This window comes from Buteo buteo, chromosome 13 (genome assembly GCF_964188355.1).
Source record: "Buteo buteo chromosome 13, bButBut1.hap1.1, whole genome shotgun sequence".
NCBI classification, from domain to species: domain Eukaryota; kingdom Metazoa; phylum Chordata; class Aves; order Accipitriformes; family Accipitridae; genus Buteo; species Buteo buteo.
The window spans coordinates 4,992,663-5,012,653 of record NC_134183.1 but is presented as its reverse complement, the minus strand read 5'-3'; the positions used below and the strand labels follow the sequence as shown (position 1 = coordinate 5,012,653).

Here is a 19,991-nt window from a genome sequence, read left to right as displayed (position 1 = left end):
TACAATTCATAAATGATATGAATTTTAACACTTAATGTCTTTACTTTGTATTCTAAAAACCTAAACGTTAGCTTTCTTGTTTTCTTACAGGATGTCAGTTGTCCGATAAGACAGGTTCCTACAGGTAAAAAGCAGGTGCCTTTAAACCCAGACCTCAGCCAAATAAAACCAGGCAACTTCCCATCACTTGCAGTTTCCAGCAATGAGTTTGAACCAAGCAACAGCCATATGGTGAAGTCTTACTCATTGTTATTCAGAGTAACTCGCCCAGGAAGAAGAGAGTTTAATGGACTGATCAATGGTGAAACTAATGAAAACATTGGTAACTTCAGTCTTTAAATATGTCTTTACAAAGTTTATCCTGTAGACGCATACACAGTTGTCTTGATGTACGGCATAGGTCATACTCTGAAAAGGGCCAGTAATAGATGAGTGACTGAATTGACTTTCATTTGTTTTCAGTCTTTTTCAAGATGGGGCTAAAATACAGTTGGTAGCTAGAAAGCGTCCTTCTGCTTTTATGTAAATTTAACACCAATTTTTACTAATGTGTGATGGTGAAGGTGTGAGGCAACAGTTTGAGTGTGAATAATGTAAGAGCCCTGTGGTTGCTGTGACTATCATTAAACCTCCAGCAACACCAGAGTCAATACTACTCAGCTGTAGGTGTTATCATGGTTTCTCAACAAACTAAATGACTAGCCAATAAAGAAAATACCTTAATAACAAACTTTTAAAAAGCTATTTTCTTAAACTTATCAAGACATGATGTGTTACATCACAAATGTTACAGCCTTGGAGAGTGCATGTAGAATGAAAAACTTTCTCACTATTTTATAGCTACAAGAGGAAGACGATCAAATCCCAGATTCTTTATGCTGGCAGAGTAATATGACTAAACTGTGAATATATTTGAACATATCTAAAATATGATTACTGTTAAGCTAAGTGCTCTTTCTCTTGCTGTTGAGCTGTTCATTAAATACTATGTCCTTTTCTATTGTATGACATATCTGACAATCAACAGCCTGTTATATTTTACAATTGCGTAGAAGCTGTTTGTTCTCTTGAATTTGTGCTTATATAATAACTGAATACCGTATTTGTTATGTACAGATGTCAATGAGGAGCTTCCAGCTAGAAGAAAAAGAAACTCTTCAAATCGTGAAGATGGGGAAAAGACATTTGTAGCACAAATGACTGTATTTGATAAAAACAGGTAATACTATTTAAAATAAATATTGTTTCTGTTAATTGTTAGGAATTTGTTTAATATTACATCTGTTCTTTCTTTTCAGTGTTGGCTGTCTTTGGCTGCGTTTTTAGTTGGTATTTACAATAAAATCTTAGGCTTGTTGTCTTTAAAAAAAAAAAATCTACAGGTTTCATAATGCACATTTTATACTGAGACCTGTTCAGTGACAATTGTAAATAATTCCTTTCCATGAACTTGAGTATTTTCCTGGTTAATCTGCATCAGTTTGTCTGTTCCTTGTCAGTGTTTTGACAGATGTAATTTCTGTGGTTCTGTTAAAGATCAGTGACAGCATAATTAAAAAGTAAAACAAACAGTCTCTGAAATACACTTACTGCTTACATTCTATTTAGTGGCATAATTTTCTCCATGCCCAGGCTCTTGCTGATGCAGTCACAGATCTTTTTCTGCTAGCACCTAAAGACGACATTAGTTCTCCATTACTACAGTGAAATCTAACAAGTAGTTAAAATCGTAATAGGCTTACTGTGTCGTGTAGTTTAAGTGTGATGAAATATTTTAATATTTGTTATCTTGACACTACTTAATATATTTTAAAGAAGGTGGAGTGGGGTGAACTCACATGTAGCTATAGCTTAGAGTAATCTAGATAGTTCAGAAGATAAGTAGCATACCATTTACCAGTAAGTGAACATTGTAGTTGTTTGTCCTGCAGAAGATAATACCAGCAACAGCCAAAATACAGTATATGAAAATAAGAGTTTTATCCATGGCAAATATAGATCCCAGGTGGAGGTAGGTATTTAGATAATTGCTTTATTAGTAAAAATATAAATATAGCTTCAAGAAAAAGCTGCTTAAAACATAGCTCCAAGTGATTCTGACAGAACGGTTGTTTATCCAAATAGAGTTTTGGAAGTCATATATTTTGAATAGGGTTTTTTTAAGAAATGTCTTTCTTGAATCTGTATCTTAGTCTTGACAGTATTTTGTTCTTTTCTATTACTTAATTCCACTGGATAACTTTAATATGCTAAACACGGTATGAACCCTTAGGTGTTTTGTAGTCATGATACATAAGCTAGGACATTTTCAGCTGTGCTGCTGTATAAGTGACACTGATTTGCAGCAGAACCAAATCATGCATAACAATTTGTATTTTTAAAAAAATATTTATAATTCTACTTTATGTGGAAAGCCATCTTCAAAGTATAAGTTATTAACTTGATTAATTATTTGTGTATTTTTGTAAAGTATAAGCTATTCATATATGTCAACCTCTTGAAGTTACAGTCTTCTGTTTGATGGAGAAATTGGAAAATAAGTTATTTTACCCAGACTCCAGGCCTGGGAAAGGATTATATATGTATCATGCAGATCTAGGTAAAGTATTGTCCTAAGGCCATTATCTTCTCTATATGTTGGGGGTTTTTTTACCTTTTGAAGCTCTTGCTGTTCTAAATAGAGTAACTGATGAAGGAGTTGGTGGTTTGCAAGATGCTGCCAAATAGAACAAAAGGTCTCTGATGGCTTACTTGGTGTGTTTATAACTTTATTCTGCTGAGATACTTCTGCTGCAATATAGTTCACATGTGAAAGAAAAAGACAGGCTGTAGTTTACCTGTTCTAATATCTCACTGTAGAATCCTGAAGGGTCTAGAAACAGAAACAGCCTTTTTCTGCAAGACATAATTCCCAAGTTCAAACTGTGTAACTGTTTGCGTACATTCACATGGAATTTATCTATTTAGCAACAACTCATTTATTTTGAATGATGCTTCTGCAGCTTTTTATCTGTTGTCAGGAATTCGGTGCCATTGCTTCAAAAGTAATGTCTCAAAACAAAAAATGCAAAATCTCAGGAAAGTGAGGTTTTTATTGTAAATTGATATTACTTGCTGATCTGTGTTGATATCTTTGAAACACATGTATCCATGAAACATTTTCCTGTGACTATAGCTTTGATTCACTGCTTTTTCTTTTTTGCTTCTCCTGTGTTGTTCAGCAAGTGGCAACAAAATAAAGCCATTCCAGTAGAAATCAGAATTTCTTAAGCTTCACTGAACAAACTGCTACATAGGAGGAAGCAGGGTAGGATAGGGAAGAAAGTGAAAATGTAGAATGTTGCTTAACGTATTTGAATTACCCATTCTAGTCCACGTAAAGCAATTTTTTCTTTGCTTTTTTGAGAATGTCATAATTTATACTTACTATGTTGAAGTCCTCTTAAGGTTACATCTGACATGGTTCTGATATGAAGATAGGATTCTTTAGTTTTGGAGGCCTGATTAGAGGTTATATTGGTTTGCTAGAACAGACTAGTTATTAATAAAGCAGGAATAAATAAGAGATGATTGGGAGAGGGTATCATTCTGTTTGTTTTTTGTGTCTTCACAGGAAGATTCCTATCATAGTATTAATTTTGTATTAACAATAGCTTTCCTACATCTCTTGGAATCACTTGGATGGAGGCTTTTGCTTTAATGTTTGGCATTAGGCAGCTTTTTCCTTATGGATGGTGTTTACCTAAGATTCACACTTAGTTGCCAAATAAATTTGCCTGAAAATCTGACTTTAGTTTCATTGAAACTTAGTTACTATGAAATATATTCTACATTTTAATATGCAAAAAATAAAAATGAGCTGCTTTACTCATAACACATACTTTGTCTTGACAGGCGCTTGCAACTTTTGGATGGGGAATACGAAGTGGCCATGCAGGAAATGGAAGAGTGTCCCATTAGCAAGAAAAGAGCAACATGGGAAACAATACTTGATGGGAAGGTATGGATTGTTTTAGTGTCTGAAAGACCCATCATCACTTAAAATCGTCTAGATTAAGGTGGAACACAATTCGAAGTGCAGTCAGTGGCTGTTTCTCTGAAAATGGATTAATTTGAACAGGAAATAGTACTTCTCTTTCAGGACGTATGGACATAAGTTCTAATTTAGCTCTCAGTTTAGGAAAGCTTTGGCTATACTAGATCATTAATACAAGCAGATGTTAACTACTATGTAGGTGTGGCAGCTGCCTCCTTCAATGACTTTTGAATTTGTTGTATAAAATCAGGCAAATTAAATAGAATCATAGAATCATTCAGGTTGGAAAAGACCTTCAATATCGTCGAGTCCAACCATCATCCATGCCCACTAAACCATGTTCTGGAGTACCTTGTTTACACACTTTTTGAATACCTCCAGGGATGGTGACTCAACCACTTCCCTGCGCAGCCTGTTCCAATGTCTGACAACCCTCTCAGTGAAGAAATTTTTCCTAATAGCCAACCTAAACCTCCCTTGCCGCAACTTGAGGCCATTTGCTCTCATCCTGTCTTCAGCCACCTGACAGAAGAGACCAGCACCCACCTCACTACAACCTCCTCTCAGGTAGTTGTAGAGAGCGATAATGTCTCCCCTCAGCCTCCTTTTCTCCAGACTAAACAGCTCCAGCTCCCTCAGCTGCTCCTCAGAAGATTTATGCTCCAGGCCCCTCACCAACTTGGTTGCCCTTCTCTGGACACATTACAGCAACTCAGTGTCTTTCCTGTAGTGAGGGGCCCAAAACTGAACACAGGACTCGAGGTGTGGCCTCACCAGTGCTGAGTACAGGAGAACAATCACCTCCCTGCTCCTGCTGGCCACGCTATTTCTGATACAGGCCAGGCTACTGTTGGCCGACTTGGCCACCTAGGCACACTGCTGGCTCATGTTCAGCCAGCTGTCAACCAGCAGCCCCAGCTCTTTCTCTGCCGGGCAGCTTTCCAGCCACTCTTCCCCAAGCCCGTAGTGCCGCTTGGGGTTGCTGTGACTGAAGTGCAGGACCCGGCACTTGACCTTGTTGAACTTCATACAATTGGCCTTGGCCCATCGATCCACCCTGTCCAGATCTCTCTGTAGAGCCTTCCTACCCTCAAGCAGATCAAGCCTGCGTCCCAACTTGGTGTCTTCTGCAAACTTGCTGAGGGTGCACTCAATCCCCTCGTCCAAATCATTGATAAAGATATTAAACAGAACCAGGCCCAACACTGAGCCCTGGGGAACACCGCTAGTGACCCGCTGCCAACTGGGTTTAAACCCATTCACCACAACCCTCTGGGCTCATCCATTCAGCCAGTTTTTCACCCAGCGAAGAGTACGCTTGTCCAAGCCAGGAGATGCCAGCTTCTCAAGGAGTATGCCATGAGAGACAGTGTCAAAGGCCTTGCTGAAGTCAAGGTAGGTAACATCCACAGCCTTTCCCTCATCCACTAGGCGGGTCACCTGGTCATAGAAGGAGATCAGGTTGGTCAAGCAGGACCTGCCTTTCGTCAACCCATGCTGACTGGACTTGCCATGTGAGCGCTCTCAAGACAAACTGTTCTGTAATCTTCCCCGGTACCAAGGTCAGACTGACAGGCCTGTAGTTCCCCAGATCTTCCCTCCAACCCTTCTTGTAAATGGGCGTCACATTGGCAAGTCTCCAGTCCTCTGGGACCTCCTCTGTTGACCAGGATCGCCGATAGATGATGGGGAGTGGCTTGGCAAGCACCTCTGCCGGTTCCCTCAGTACTCTTGGATGGATTCCATCTGGTCCTATAGATTTGTGAGCATCCAGATAGTGTAGTGGGTCACTAACTATTTCCCCCTAGATTAAGGGGGGTATATCCTGCTCTTCATCCTCGCCTTCCAGCTCAGGAGGCAGGGTACCCGGAGGATGACTGGTCTCCCTATTAAAGACTGAGGCAAAGAAGGCATTAAGCACCTCAGCCTTTTCCTTATCTCTGGTGGCAACGTTCCGTTTTGTTATCTATCTATCCATTAAAGGATAGATATTCTCCTTGGGATTCTTTTTACTGTTAACATATTTGTAAAAACATTTTTTGTTGTCTCTTATGACAGTGGCCAGATTGAGTTCTAGCTGAGCTTTTGCCTTTCTAATTTCCTCTCTGTATGACCTAATAAGATCCCTGTACTCCTCCTGAGTTGCCTGCCCTTTCTTCCAGAGATGATAAACTCTCCTTTTTTTCTTGACTCCTAGCAAGAGCTCTCTGTTCAACCAGGCTGGTTGTTTTCCTCAGCGGTTCGACTTGCGGCACATGGGAATAGCCTAGTCCTGAGCCATTAAGATTTCCTTCTTAAAGAACGTCCATCCCTCCTGGACCCCTTTGCCCTTCAGGACTGTCTCCCAAGGGACGCTCTCAACCAGTGCCTTGAAGAGGCCAAAATTTGCCCTCCTGAAGTCCACAGTGGTGGTTTTGCTAACCCCCTTCCTTGCCTCACCAAGAATTGAGAATTCTATCATTTCATGGTCACTAAGCCCAAGACGGCCTCCGAGCATCACACCTCCCACCAGTCCTTCCCTGTTTGTAAACAATAGATCTAGCAAGGCTCCTCCCCTGGTTGGCTCACCTACCAGCTGTGTCAGGAAGTTACCTTCCACACACTCCAGGAACCTCCTAGATTGTTTACTCTCTGATGTGTTGAAATGCTTGTTATTATAATTAATTCAAGTTGGACAAATCAAAAGGAACAAACTGCAGAAGCAGAATATTTTGGGGAAAGAAAGAGGAACCCAAAGCTTTCATAGGTGTGATCTTACACACATACCTTAAGAGAATGCTCTTGAGATTTAGTGATGAAAGGAGGAGGGTATGTCGGTGTAGGAGAAGGTGGTGTGCAGAGAGAAATTGTTGACTAAGGTGAATCAACACTTGGTGATACAGTGAATGCAGGTGACTGTATGCACTTACATAGCCACATGCTTCTGTGTCCTGGGAGAGTATCAGTTGTAAGTGACTGAGAAGAATATGAAAATTCTAGATGGTTGCAAAGTAGTTGTGTATCAACATGATTATATAATTATGAAAAAAGCAGAGATCCAAAGTATATAGTAAAAATATAGTTATAAGCTATATAATCCTATTCAGCCTTTACCTGGAATACCGCTTCTGATTCTGTTAAGCTGCGTTCAAGAAATTAAAATTGAAAAAGTTAGAAACAACTTTTAGGAAGATCATAGGAGGAGATCCTCCGCGTGTAAATGTGCTAAAAAAATATATATATAAATTGCTGTAACTTTATTAAACTGAAACAGGGATGTGGTTGCTTTCTGTTGTTGGGAGAACGTGAGAGAGGTTTTTCATGCTGGAGGTGCTACCCCAAAGAGAAGAAAAGTCACCCAGATCTGATAAGCACATGGTCATTGGTTTTCTGTTCTTGCAATAGCATTTCTGTAAACTAATGAGGCCTAAATATAATAAAGAGCTTTTAAGATAGAATTCTGTAATCTCATTGATAAATTGAAGGTATGATACTTGATAATAGGAGTTTGGACTCAGGTCTCTTCTGTATCTTTATTACTGCTAACTTGATAAGTAAGTGGAATATAAGAACATATCTACAGGAGAATATTACAATAGCATTTTTACAGCAGACAGTGGTACAGTTGTAAAGCTTGTGTATTAATATACAATACTGGACTGCAGAATTAGAAGTAGGTGTGAGTAGAAAGAGAAGTACATTGGCAGCAGGCTGGTGGGTAAGTGTTGTTTTCTTTCTAGTCAGGGCCCATGCTGTTTACTGTTTAGTATTTTACAAAGATCAGGATGTGCATGAAGTGGTTGCTCAGTAATGTGCAGGAAACTGCATAGTAGTCCTCTTCAGCTTTTTTTTAGTATTTCTAAATGTGTATGCTTATGTTGAAAACACAAGGACTTCAGGTGATTAAAAAATTGTATCTGTTCCCATTCTGTGAATATTTTCTCATCATTGTTTTTGTATATGGGAAGACACTAATTCTGCTGTTTTATTTTTTTATTTCCTCTCCCCAGAGACTGCCTCCATTTGAAACATTTTCTCAGGGACCTACACTTCAGTTTACTCTTCGTTGGACAGGAGACACAAATGATAAGTCTACAGCTCCTATAGCTAAGCCTCTTGCAACACGAAACTCTGAAAGCCTCCCTCAAGAAAACAAGCCCAATTCTGTTAAACCTACTCAGACTATAGGTAAGCAAACTTTGGTTTTGCTGCTGAATAATTATCTCCTTAGCACTTCTGTGCTTTGGGGTTCCTGACTCATTGGTGCAACTGCTTCAGGTAATCTTAAATGTGAAAAAGCGAAAATAAATGGGCTTTGCTATATCCTGTATTTTATACATTTTTTTAAGGTGCGTTTAAAAGCTAAAAATGATGGAGTCTTTGACATAATGGCAATATTGAAGTGATTATATACAATGTGCATAAATCCTGATGTGAAATAAACCAGGAGAGAAATCTGTGAATAGGACTTCTAGGGTTGTCTGTATTGCTCTACTCATTTTAATTACTGTTTTATAAGTATTTGGATTTATAGTGTTAAGTTCCTTTTTTAGGCTTTGCAGTGAAAATAGTTTTAAAATTTGTCTATTGGATGATACATTCAGCTCTTGGAAAAATGTAGCTGCTACTGTGAAATATGACTGAAACTGTCTAAAATATTGTATATTACATTGCATGTTTGTGGTGTAAAGGTAACTCAGGTTCTTTAAGAAGGTTTATGAACTAGCACTAATCTCCTTGATACATAGTTTGATGTCTAGGCATGGTCCCATGATGGAAGCACAATATACTTTTTTATTATTATTATTCTTTAGCTGCATTTTCTGCATATTCACACAAGTTAACAAAGATTTATGTTTGAGCCTAAAGGTGGTTTTTTTCTACTTTTATTCATTTTGGACAGTCTGAGGTTGTCTAGATAGAATGCGGGCTTATAGTTAGTACTGTCCAAAAATAGTTCTGTGTGGGTAAGAGCAAGAAACTATTACTACAATGTAAGGTAAGTCTGTATTTGTTATATGTAAATTAATCTGTACGTATTATTGAACTAGTTTCTCCTTAGTCATCAATTAATGTTAAGAGCCTTGTAATTTAAAACTAAATGCTTTTTAAGTTCAGAATTTTTTAGTGTTCTGAGATGTAACTGGTTTTGTTACCCTTCTGCAAGTTAGTTCCTATACATTTTTTCCAGAAGAGTTTACATATTGTCAAACTTCGTAATCAGCTTTGAACTTTAAATATATATCACATTAAAAGCAGTAGTGGGTAAACTATTTAAAACTGGGTTACTTAAAAATGTTTCCACGAAGCAAGGTTAAGTAGCATACAGTTATTTTGTTTTCACTTCTTTGCTTGGTTTGTATTTAATGTAGTAGTGGCACTTCTGTGGTGTCATTGAAAATGTAATTACCATTGTAATCTGATCCGCTACTCTGAGATTACATAATGTCAGAAACATTAATGTTGTCTGCTAATATTCACTGCAAATCTAAAATTACAGGTTTTGTTACCTTAATGTATCCCATTGCCTATTTAAACATGTTAGTTCAAGAGCTATTGAAATGCCTAGAAACTGCCCATTCTGCTGTTGCTGCTACAAAAAAGCTTGTCTTGTGAAGCTCCTGAATATAAATATTTATCCTAAATTTACATTGATGACTTTAAGCACTATTTTAGAAAAACTTAGTAAAATGTCCTTTGATATTTCTGTAGGTATATGTTAAAAAAAACCCAACCAAACAGGTATGTGTTCCAGATCAGTTTCTTTATCGAAGGTCTTCCAGGAATATTTCCCTTTATGTAAGGTTAGCTAATCTGTATCAGTGCTGGGTCTTACCTTGAAAATTTCAATGGACTTACAAGGTTTGACCCTTAATAATTTCCAAAGAATGTGTGATAGCACACTTTTTAATTCCTGCATGATGTAAAAACATTAACAGACACATACTTGCTGTGAGATGTTTTGCAGAAGATTGTAGTATTAAGATACATATTTAGATATGAAAAACAACCCCATGATTTTTTTTCTTCTTCAAGAGTTGTTTAGATCTTGCAAAATACTGGGATAGCTGCTGGGGTGGGGGTAACTGGTTGTGTACTGCAGTCCAGTTAACTGAAAACTTAACAAAGTGATGCAGCTGTACAGCAGGTAGCATGCTATTTGATTATAATTATATCAAGAAATTAAGCTTAATGTAGTTTTAAAATTTTAAAATTTGTGATTAGTTCAGTTGCTTAATTGCAATTTTGTTAGTAGTTTTTAGAAAACATGTTTCTTCCTTGCTGTCCCAGAGCTTACCTCAAAAAAGCCACAACTAAAATACTTTTTGACACTAGAAAGAAAAGACACCTTTGACCATTGTGTAGTTTTTCTTTTTTTAATAGCAGTTTCCTGTCTCAGGGTCATGTTTAATCTGAAACTCCCCTTTGATTACTTAGTGGTAGTGGGGGCTGGCCTAGATACTATCTTTCTTTTGTGTCCTTCACAGTTGTTTGTAACTTTGGCCTGGAATGTTGTGTTGGCAGGTAAGGCCCAAGGACAGCTGGAAAACTTAAATTGTGCAGAAGGCAACAGGCTGTTCCTGTTGTTTAAACACCTATCAACATACCTAGACTCTTGACTGGCACCTGATTCACTTCAGAGTTATCAGTATTTCCAAGCTTGTAACTAGATCAGGACTGGGTGATTAAGGAAACTTCTATGTCCCTGTTATAGAAGTAATTATCTGGAGTGTAGTAGTTCTGTCTCTAGGCGTAGTCTCTAGGGTATGTAGCCAGGCAATGTTGGTAAAGAGTTGTCTTGCTTGGAGTTTTGGGGTTCATCTATGGTAGTGCATTACAGAATTTGTGCAAAACGTTATTTCAGTCTGATTTTGTGTTGGATATGTAACTGTGAGGTTTTGGAGCTGTGGTAATGGTAGCAAGGGAATGATCATTATGAGAAAAAATACTGCTTTTCCAAATGTGCCTTTTGTGTAGTTGTATTGCAGTGTATGTTGGGAAACTTGATGGGTCAACGATGGCTATCTCTGAGACTTTCTAAGAGTGGCAATTCTTTCCACTGCTTTTAGAGCTTTAGTGTGTAGTAATACAAAAGTTAAAGCAAGAAAAATTTCACCCCCACCTGTGCAGAAGCCACTGTCTAGAATGATCCCTAACATCCTCAGCCAGCCTACAGACATCTTTGTGTTTGTAAGGAGTACAAGAATATTTAAATAAGACTGATTCCTGTTTTCTGATTTTAATATTTTGCCTTAGCTAGGGATTGCAGACAAATAGGTTTCTTAAGTCAGGATGAATGGCTGACACTTAACACACACAAAATTGATGTAATTTCCAATAGAAGAAAGGCAACAGAAGCAGAGTAGTAGTTGAACTTTTGCTGGAAAAGTTGTTCTGCTTTCTCTTTACTTCCTCATACCAGGCCTCCTTGTATCTTAGAGTTTCTTGGAGACCTATGCTGTAATTTGTTAAGCCAGTTTTATGCTCAGACTTGCAAAAGAAGTGATGGTATGTTGACTAACTCTAGAAGGTGTGTACTAGTTTACTACATAATAAATATAGAGGCAATAGGGATGTGGCAAAGCTGCATTGCTAATGTACTGATGGAATCCATTTTTTCTTGCATCAGAGAAGCTAAGTATTCCAGTAAATTGGTAAAGTTACAACAAGAGCCACCTTCCAAAATAGTACAGCAGACCCTTAATACAGGAATATGTCATAGTGCAATGCACAACATTGTAGGGTATTTATGATGGTTGTGCTGTTTTCAGTCTCTGAATACCAAGAAAAAAGGAGAGTGAAAATAGTAGGAAACTTCTATCAGAGGTTCTGATAGTAAAAGAAAAAGATCCAGTGCATCTTTTCCAAGGGTATATGAATTTGGTGTTGTCATTTTACCTTGGCATGTTTCCCAAGGGAGACCAGTGGAATAAAGGCATCAAAGACTTTCTAAATGTGGCAGCTTAAGCTTTGCTGTAATTACAAAGTGCTCAAAGTAACTGAGCCATGGAATTCTAATTTCTCTGATGTGGTGCAGGCTGAAGTGTCAGGCCTCCTCTCTTCTTCATACAGAAAGAGGGTGAAATTTCCCTTGTTCTCCAAAGTATTAAATAAGTGCATCTTCTAAAAGATCTCCTTATGTCAGTAGAGCTGAGGCTTGTTTTGCCATCCTTTTTACTCTACAGAAGCAAGTAGGTGTCATTACTTGGTTTCTCCTGAGGGTAGATGTATAAACCTGCTTAGATACGTGGGGTTTCTTGTTAATTGTATGGAATCAAATAATCTTACTGAGATTAAAATGTATGGAAGAGGCTCAAAGGCAACTGAGCAGTGTAGTTACACACACAAACAGTAAGTGTTTGAGGGATAAGAGTTAAGGGTTAAAGTTTCAATTAAATATTTTTATCTTACTTGCATTTCATACTGTTGTCTGTTGTGTGACTTGGGAAACTTCTGAAATTGAATTTAAGCAATGTATTTGCAATGCAGCCATCTGAAACCAGTGTTTCTTTTTTATTTCCCAGCCATCCTTGCTTTTAGCTATACCTAAAGAATTCTCAGTTTGCTTAAATGGAGTAAGAAAAATGTTGCTTTTTACCTGACCGTTTTTAAGTTCTCTGAAGGGTTCTCCAAAACTGGAGATAGATCTGGTGTTTTAAAGTGGTGGGTTTTTCTGTAGATTTGTGAAGAAAGCTGAGTGTCAAAACTTCCTTGTTGCTGATATGAGCTACTTAATGTCAAAGTACACTAGAGTAGCCCATTTCCTTCAGCAGCAGTGTGCCCTTCTCAGAACTTCCATACTTGGGTAAGAAACAATGCCTTTTTTTTTTTTTTTCCCCTCATCACAAAGAAATGTATGTCTATATGTGTATTTTTCAGCTGTGAAAGAATCCTTGCCGACAGACCTTCAAACAAGAAAAGAAAGAGATGTTTTAAATGAACCTCGACAAAAGTTGCGAATATTTTACCAGGTATTGAAAATAAGCATTAGAGGGTAAAACTAGACTTTCAATATTGCATGGAATTAAAATGTTCCCTTCTCTTTTCAGTTGGGTGGAAATTTCCATTTGCCTTTTTAGTAGACGCCTTAAGGGGTCTCAGATTCACATATTAAGAACCATTCCACATATTTCTTACAGGAAGTATTTTAGAAAACTAATCTTCCTGGGGGCACGTCTGATGTTCCAAAATACAAAGGACATCTCTTGTTAGACATCTGGAGGGGGACAGGTGGTCTCCTGGGGGAGAAAATTCTTGAAATACCAGTGTTTCAGTACACTGAGCTGATGTAGTGTTCCCAAGAACTTACTATTACTGTAGAGGTCTCCTGAAATTATGTCCAACTTTGTTTTGGGGGTTGGGAAGTTAATGAATGAAATGCATTTTATGCTAATACTACCTATTCCTTTGTTTGCATTAGTTCCTTTATAACAACAACACAAGACAGCAGACTGAAGCCCGAGATGACTTGCATTGCCCATGGTGCACACTGAACTGTCGGAAACTGTATAGTTTACTCAAACATCTTAAACTTTGTCACAGCAGATTTATCTTTAATTATGTTGTAAGTAATCTTTTTGTGATTTAGCACTACGAAACACTGTACAGTCTGTCACAGGTATTACATATGCAGTGATTCTGTTCCTAGCCTGCTAAGTTGTAGGACTGTATCTACAGGTTAAATGCAGCTTCCTTCGAATGTTACGTGAATGTTTGCGTGTAACATGGGGGAAAAAAAATCTTGTCAGTTTGATTTTTTTTTTATTTTTTTAAATACATATATTTAAATAATGCTGATCACTGAAGGATGAATTCTGACTATAGCTGCTGCTTTTGCGTTAATGTATTCTTTTCATGTAGAAAAATGTAGATGTAGAAAGCAATGTAATCTACATTCGGTTGGAAGTCTCTTGAAGCTTCAGGAAATTTAGAAATGTTCTAATTTCTAGGGTGCTTGTTAGCAATCTTTTGCTGATGTTTTCCTTAATTTTATAAGCAGTTCTATTCTGAGTGGTTTTATATAAAACAGTAAAATGGTACACAGCAAGGAAGTTTTAGTATAATTTGTTTCTAGAGGTTAAAAATTATTTGGTGTTGTAAAAGGAAACTAGATCTATGTCAGGTTATTGATAGGATGATATTTAAGGTACTCGGAATTGAAAAGGTTACTTGTTTAAACCTCCTAATGTATTGTCATTACTGTTTGCTAAGTATATTTGCAATTATGTCTTTCAGTATCATCCAAAAGGTGCTAGGATAGATGTGTCTATCAATGAGTGTTATGATGGCTCCTATGCAGGAAATCCCCAGGATATCCATCGTCAACCTGGATTTGCCTTCAGTCGCAATGGACCAGTCAAAAGAACTCCTATCACACACATTCTTGTTTGCAGGTAGGGAGATGGAAAACAAGGTCTATCTGTATTTGTGTAATAACAGCATATGGACTGGATTTGTGAAACCTAGGGATTTGTAAATCTGTAGGTGCACATAAACAGTGTTAAATTTCACTATCATTGAAGTACAGTGGTTTATGACTAAATAAAATGTTAATGAATTTTGGTAACTTCACCTGTGATTTTTCCTGCATCTTTTCAACTGAGGTATTTATTCATAATGATGTAACTTTTTAACTGCCTTATCCAACAACTTTTCTTCCCCAAAAGGTGAAGTGGGGTGTTGGGTTTTTAATTGGGTTTATTTCACTGCTGGCGATTCCGTTCCCCCCCCCAACCCCCCCAGTATTTTTGCAAGCTAGAGCTTGGAAGAATAATTTGTATTATCAGTTACAGTTCTTAGAATTTGCATATTTGATATGATAGTTGAAATCAGTTACTTTTTTTTCCTTATGCTAGGCCAAAGCGTACGAAAGCAAGTATGTCAGAATTTCTTGAATCTGAAGATGGAGAAGTAGAACAGCAGCGAACATACAGCAGTGGGCACAATCGGCTGTATTTCCACAGTGACACATGTTTACCTCTCCGTCCACAAGAAATGGAAGTAGACAGTGAAGATGAAAAGGACCCTGAATGGCTACGGGAGAAAACCATTACTGTAATTATTCCATTTATACAAAACTATTTTATATGGATCGTGGTTTTTAAAAGATGGTCTGCAGTTGTTGTAGGGAACAAACAGGGCATATATTGTGAAAATGATGCATTTACTTTAAAAGTAGAAAATTTTGTGATGCTGAGCCAATAATGATAGAAATTCACGGAATCAAAGTTTGTATTTTCAAGTATGTCCTTAGTTGCAGAGCTAGCTAGCTTTGTCCACATGTGTCCTAACAAGTTTTCATTGTTTGTGGCTGGTTGTCTCCTTCAAAGAGGAGATGCTGGTATCACAGGAGTACACAGTGGGGTGTGTATATAATACAGAAAAAATTTATCATCACAGGTCTCTACATGATAGGATGTTTGACTGCAGTGCCTGAATTTTCATCAGTAGTTATTTCTGTGATGTATAGGTGGCATAAGTTGAATTTTAGGTGTGCTTTCACTACTTGTCAGCAGACATGCAGTTCTGATGGGTATGTTTGTTTCTTTCCCTATCCTTTCTCCCAATCCTTCATTTCTCCAGCAAATTGAAGAATTTTCTGATGTTAACGAAGGAGAGAAAGAAGTGATGAAATTATGGAATCTTCATGTTATGAAGCACGGGTATGTTACTATGCTTAGTTTTGATACAAATAAATTACGGTATAGATTTGGTTGACCATTTTGCATTGCAATTCACTAAGTACTTAAAATTCAGTTAGCTTAGTTGTTTAGGAAAGGATCATTAAAGGATAATTTGGTAACAAGCTTTTGACTGTTTTAAGTTTTTTAGAAATGTTCTTGTGCCTAGTAGCCCTACGGCTTTGAAAAGAAAAAACATTGCAGATGTTGAGACTATGTAATGGATGGTCTATGCAGTTACCCTACAACATGGTTTATCAATGTATCTTTTTTTAAAAAATGTGCTACTTGCATAATGATGGCTTTCTAATTTGACAGGTTTATTGCTGACAATCAAATGAATCATGCCTGTATGCTGTTTGTTGAAAATTACGGACAAAAAATAATTAAGAAGAACTTGTGTCGAAACTTTATGCTACATTTGGTCAGCATGCATGACTTTAACCTCATCAGCATAATGTCAATAGACAAAGCTGTTGCCAGGCTCCGAGAGATGCAGCAGAAGTTGGAGAAAGGAGAATCGGCCTCCCCAACGGATGAGGAATCTTCTGAGGAACAAAGTGGGACAACAAATGGATATAGTGAAAATAATATGAGAGAGAGAATTTCAGAAATGGATAGCATCTCAGGTGTCACAAAACAGAGCAAGAAACAAAAGCTCTGAAGTCAAAAGTCAATTGCCATTCAACGGACAAGCATTGAAGTGACATTCTAGGGTGCATGAGCTCTATAAAGAATTACACACAAAAATACAGATTCCAAACAGGCACTGGTGGATGGAAATAAATGATTTCAACAAGGATATTGTTTTAACAGGGTTTCTATTCAGTTAATTATGCAAGTACTACATGTATATCGGTTTTGGTGATGTAATGACAATATTCTAAGAGTTTGAGCATGAAGAGCAATATGAAAATCTTTTTGTAATTTTAGTAATTAGTGTCTTAAGAACTTTATGGAATTTACATAATTTAAGTATATGTAAAACCGTTTTTATATTAAGATTTTTGCATCTGTATCTGGCTGTTTTTCCTACCATGAAGTTGTGAAACATTGGGGAAAGGGGACTGGGATACAGTTTCTGCTTTTCTTATTTAGAAACTCTCCAGTTAGCTTTTTGTGAAAATAACATCACACTTTTAAAGTTTAACCTTGATCCTTGTATTTGAAATCATTTATCAATTGATCATAAATTACAAATTAATTTTTTTTTTTTTTTTTTACACTAAAATTATCAAAGTTGGCGAACTTAGCACTTCCTTTGTCTTGTGCCTGTTTGGAAAGATCTTGGCTTTTCATGTTACAGACACAGTGAAGTACCACCTTGGCTTTTTGAGGTTACCAGCAGTTTGGTTTTCGTGGATAATTCTGATGTATTGATCACCCAGTGTACCATTTTAAACTTGAACATTAGCTCCTTTATATTTTTATTACACATTTACACAGCTACACAACTATTTGATGTAAACCCTTTTTACTGGGGTTCTGCATCATAGTGTGCCATGCTAAAGCCGAGAGTCTATAGTCAGTATGTAGGCATTACGTCAATTAACTTCTTTTGAAGTTTATGCCTGCTGTTTTGCCTGAGTACAGACTGCAAGTTCAGGCCATAGGTTTAGCTTTGGCTTTTGAGATGCCACTCTTGAGGGAAAAATGCACTGTAAAATTGGACCAGAAAATGTGTTGCACTTCTTATGCAAGTACTCTGTGATGTATTGTATTCAATACAGATACTAAGATGCTGACTAAACTATATTTGAGCAGTTTTGCACTGCTGTTAACACATTTTATGCATACGTTTACAGATTTTTTCCAATGGAAAGTGGTTTCACTACTGGTACAGTATCAGCACCGAAGGGTTTATTCCAGCAAGCACTGTGGTTGAGTGACATCACCTCAATTTTTTATTATCCTTAAAATATTGCATTTTTCATATTCTTTATTTATAAAGGAACAATGCTGCTGTAAATACAGGTATTTTTAATTTTTTATTTCATTCCATCACCATGAGATGCAGTTCCCTATTTGTTTAAGGGGTATATAAGCTTTCTAATGGTGTCTTCAGAAATTTATAAAATGTAAATACTGATTTTGATGGTCCTTAAGATGTGTTTAACTGTGAGACTATTTAACTAATGGTGTGGATGTGATTTGTCATCCAGTATTAAGTTCTTAGTCACTGATTTTGTGTACAAAATAGGAAAGAGGGAAACTGCAGCTTTCATTACAAACTTCTTGAATTTGCCAGCTCTCTGAGTTTTAGCAAACTCTAATTATGCCTCTGGATAGTACATCAAGCATTTCTCTCTGGCTTTAATTTGCTAAAGCTGTGCACATATGTAAAAAAATAGATTATTTTAGGGGAGATGTAGTTCTAGAATTATTGCTTATGTCATTTCTTAAGCAGTTATGCTCTTAATGCTTAAAAGAAGGCTAGCATTGTTTGCACAAAAAGTTGGTGATCCCCCCAAAAATAGTAATGAAATTACTTCTGTCCAGTAAACTTTGTATGTCATGTCAATTTATAATAAAAGCTGAAAAAATCCCTTTGTTTTCTATTTATAAAGATGCCTTTTCTATGTGTACCTTTGATAGATTTTGAAGATACCATGTAAGCTGGTTAAAAAGAATCTGAATGGTACAGTAGATGTAAAAACAAAACAAAACCCCAAACAAAAAAAACAAAACAAGTTCAGTTGTTTAAATGAACCATTGTTTTTACATTAAATGTTTTATTTGAAATCAGCTTTTGTACATAAAGTTCAGTAATATAAAATCTGCCATGATGGTTGTCCGGTCATTTTGTGTGCATGCAGAAAGGCCACAAGCAACACCTTGTATAAACTTTCTCTTCTGCATGTCTTTTAAAATTTGGATACGTGTTCTTCCTTTGCCAGGTTGTTACAAAGGTAGCGAAGTTTCTGTCCAGTCTTTTTGTTATATTTAATGTGTCTCCATAAATTACCAGGTTTTTAGCTGGATTATAAAAACTTCTATTCTCCTGTCTTGGGGGTAGAACTGAGTTCCTGAGATACATCTGTTAAGTTGTGTATTACTGTTTAGAACTGTAATTTATAAAACTGAAAATGAAACATATCACTTGCGTCAGTTATAAAAATAGGACTCGTGTGGCTTTTTACATGCAAGTGGTTAATGTTTCAAACAGATTTTACAAGACAGTTTATTTAAAGCAAAATTTAAATCAGTATCAGTTGAAAACAGTGCTTCTCTGGGACTGTAGAGGATGGATATTCCAGGTACTACAGAACAAAATGAGTAAGGAATTGCACTGCTTGGCCAAATGGTGACTGTTGAATAGCAGACACTGAAAACCTTTTTCCATGTTAGAAATAATTCAGATACTGAAATACAGGATATCACAGACAAACTCTGTAAACTGGACTTCAGACTGCAGTTGTTGGGTATGCTTTCATCTCTAAAATTGGCAAGGTTCTTCTAATCTAGCCTTTAGTATGTTCATGGCAGATTTTAATGATGTTTTATATTTGGTGATTATCTTAACACACCAGGACTGTGAACCCCAGGTTGGAACTTAACATGACTTGAATACTTAATTCAGTGCATTAAATACTATATTCAAAATTGCTAGATGGATTTGTTAACCTTATGTGTATGTTGCTTTGAGTGTGTCTTGAATATAGTCCTTGAATTTTTGGGGGGTGGGGTAAAGATGGACTGCCTGGAATGAAGCAGTTGCAAATAATTTGAACTGTTCTGATTCCTTTACTAATCACCAAAACAAAACCCCCAAACCATACAACCCACCCCAAAGCAGCAATTTGACTTTACTATTGCGAATGCAGGAGCCATTCTGTGAGGACAATTTTGACAGTATTGTTCAAAGTTAAGTATTTCTTAATTCACAGAACAGTTTGGTGCCATCATCGACCGGTGCTTGAATGAAGGTGTTCCTGTTGGACCAGATCCTGGTTATAAATCTGATACTGCATGGTTTCACAACTGAGAAAACAAGAACTTTGAATGAAGTAGGTAAGTCTGCCTTCCATGACTCTGATACCTGCTGTTCTTAAGTTGCTTGATTTGAGACCAAAGATGCTCTCTTTAGGAGAAATACTTGGCATCTTACCCTGGAGAAAGTTCTTCATATGAATGGTGTATTTATGAGGGAAAGCTACCAAGTCGGCAGCCTGATTTCTGGTTTCACAAGTTATTTTTCCTTTAGTAAAGCTGTGTGTTAGTTCAACATGGACTTTATTTGAAGGGGATTAAATACCTCTGCTTCTTGCTCAGTAATGGTGGCCAAAAACTACTAT

At 37.0% G+C, this 19,991-nt stretch overlaps 1 protein-coding gene across 1 annotated transcript in view; it reads left to right on the top strand.

Moving 5' to 3' along the window:
* SUZ12 (SUZ12 polycomb repressive complex 2 subunit) overlaps positions 1-18,477 on the top strand; it is a 34,128-nt gene extending 15,651 nt beyond the window's left edge. Inside the window, 10 exon segments of the mRNA XM_075044366.1 lie at positions 91-322; positions 1,117-1,219; positions 3,895-4,000; positions 8,026-8,203; positions 12,896-12,987; positions 13,437-13,580; positions 14,252-14,409; positions 14,872-15,070; positions 15,599-15,678; positions 16,015-18,477. Of these exon segments, the coding sequence (XP_074900467.1) occupies positions 91-322; positions 1,117-1,219; positions 3,895-4,000; positions 8,026-8,203; positions 12,896-12,987; positions 13,437-13,580; positions 14,252-14,409; positions 14,872-15,070; positions 15,599-15,678; positions 16,015-16,360 (1,638 nt within the window). The 3' untranslated portion in view covers positions 16,361-18,477.
* Positions 18,478-19,991: the final 1,514 nt, after the last annotated feature.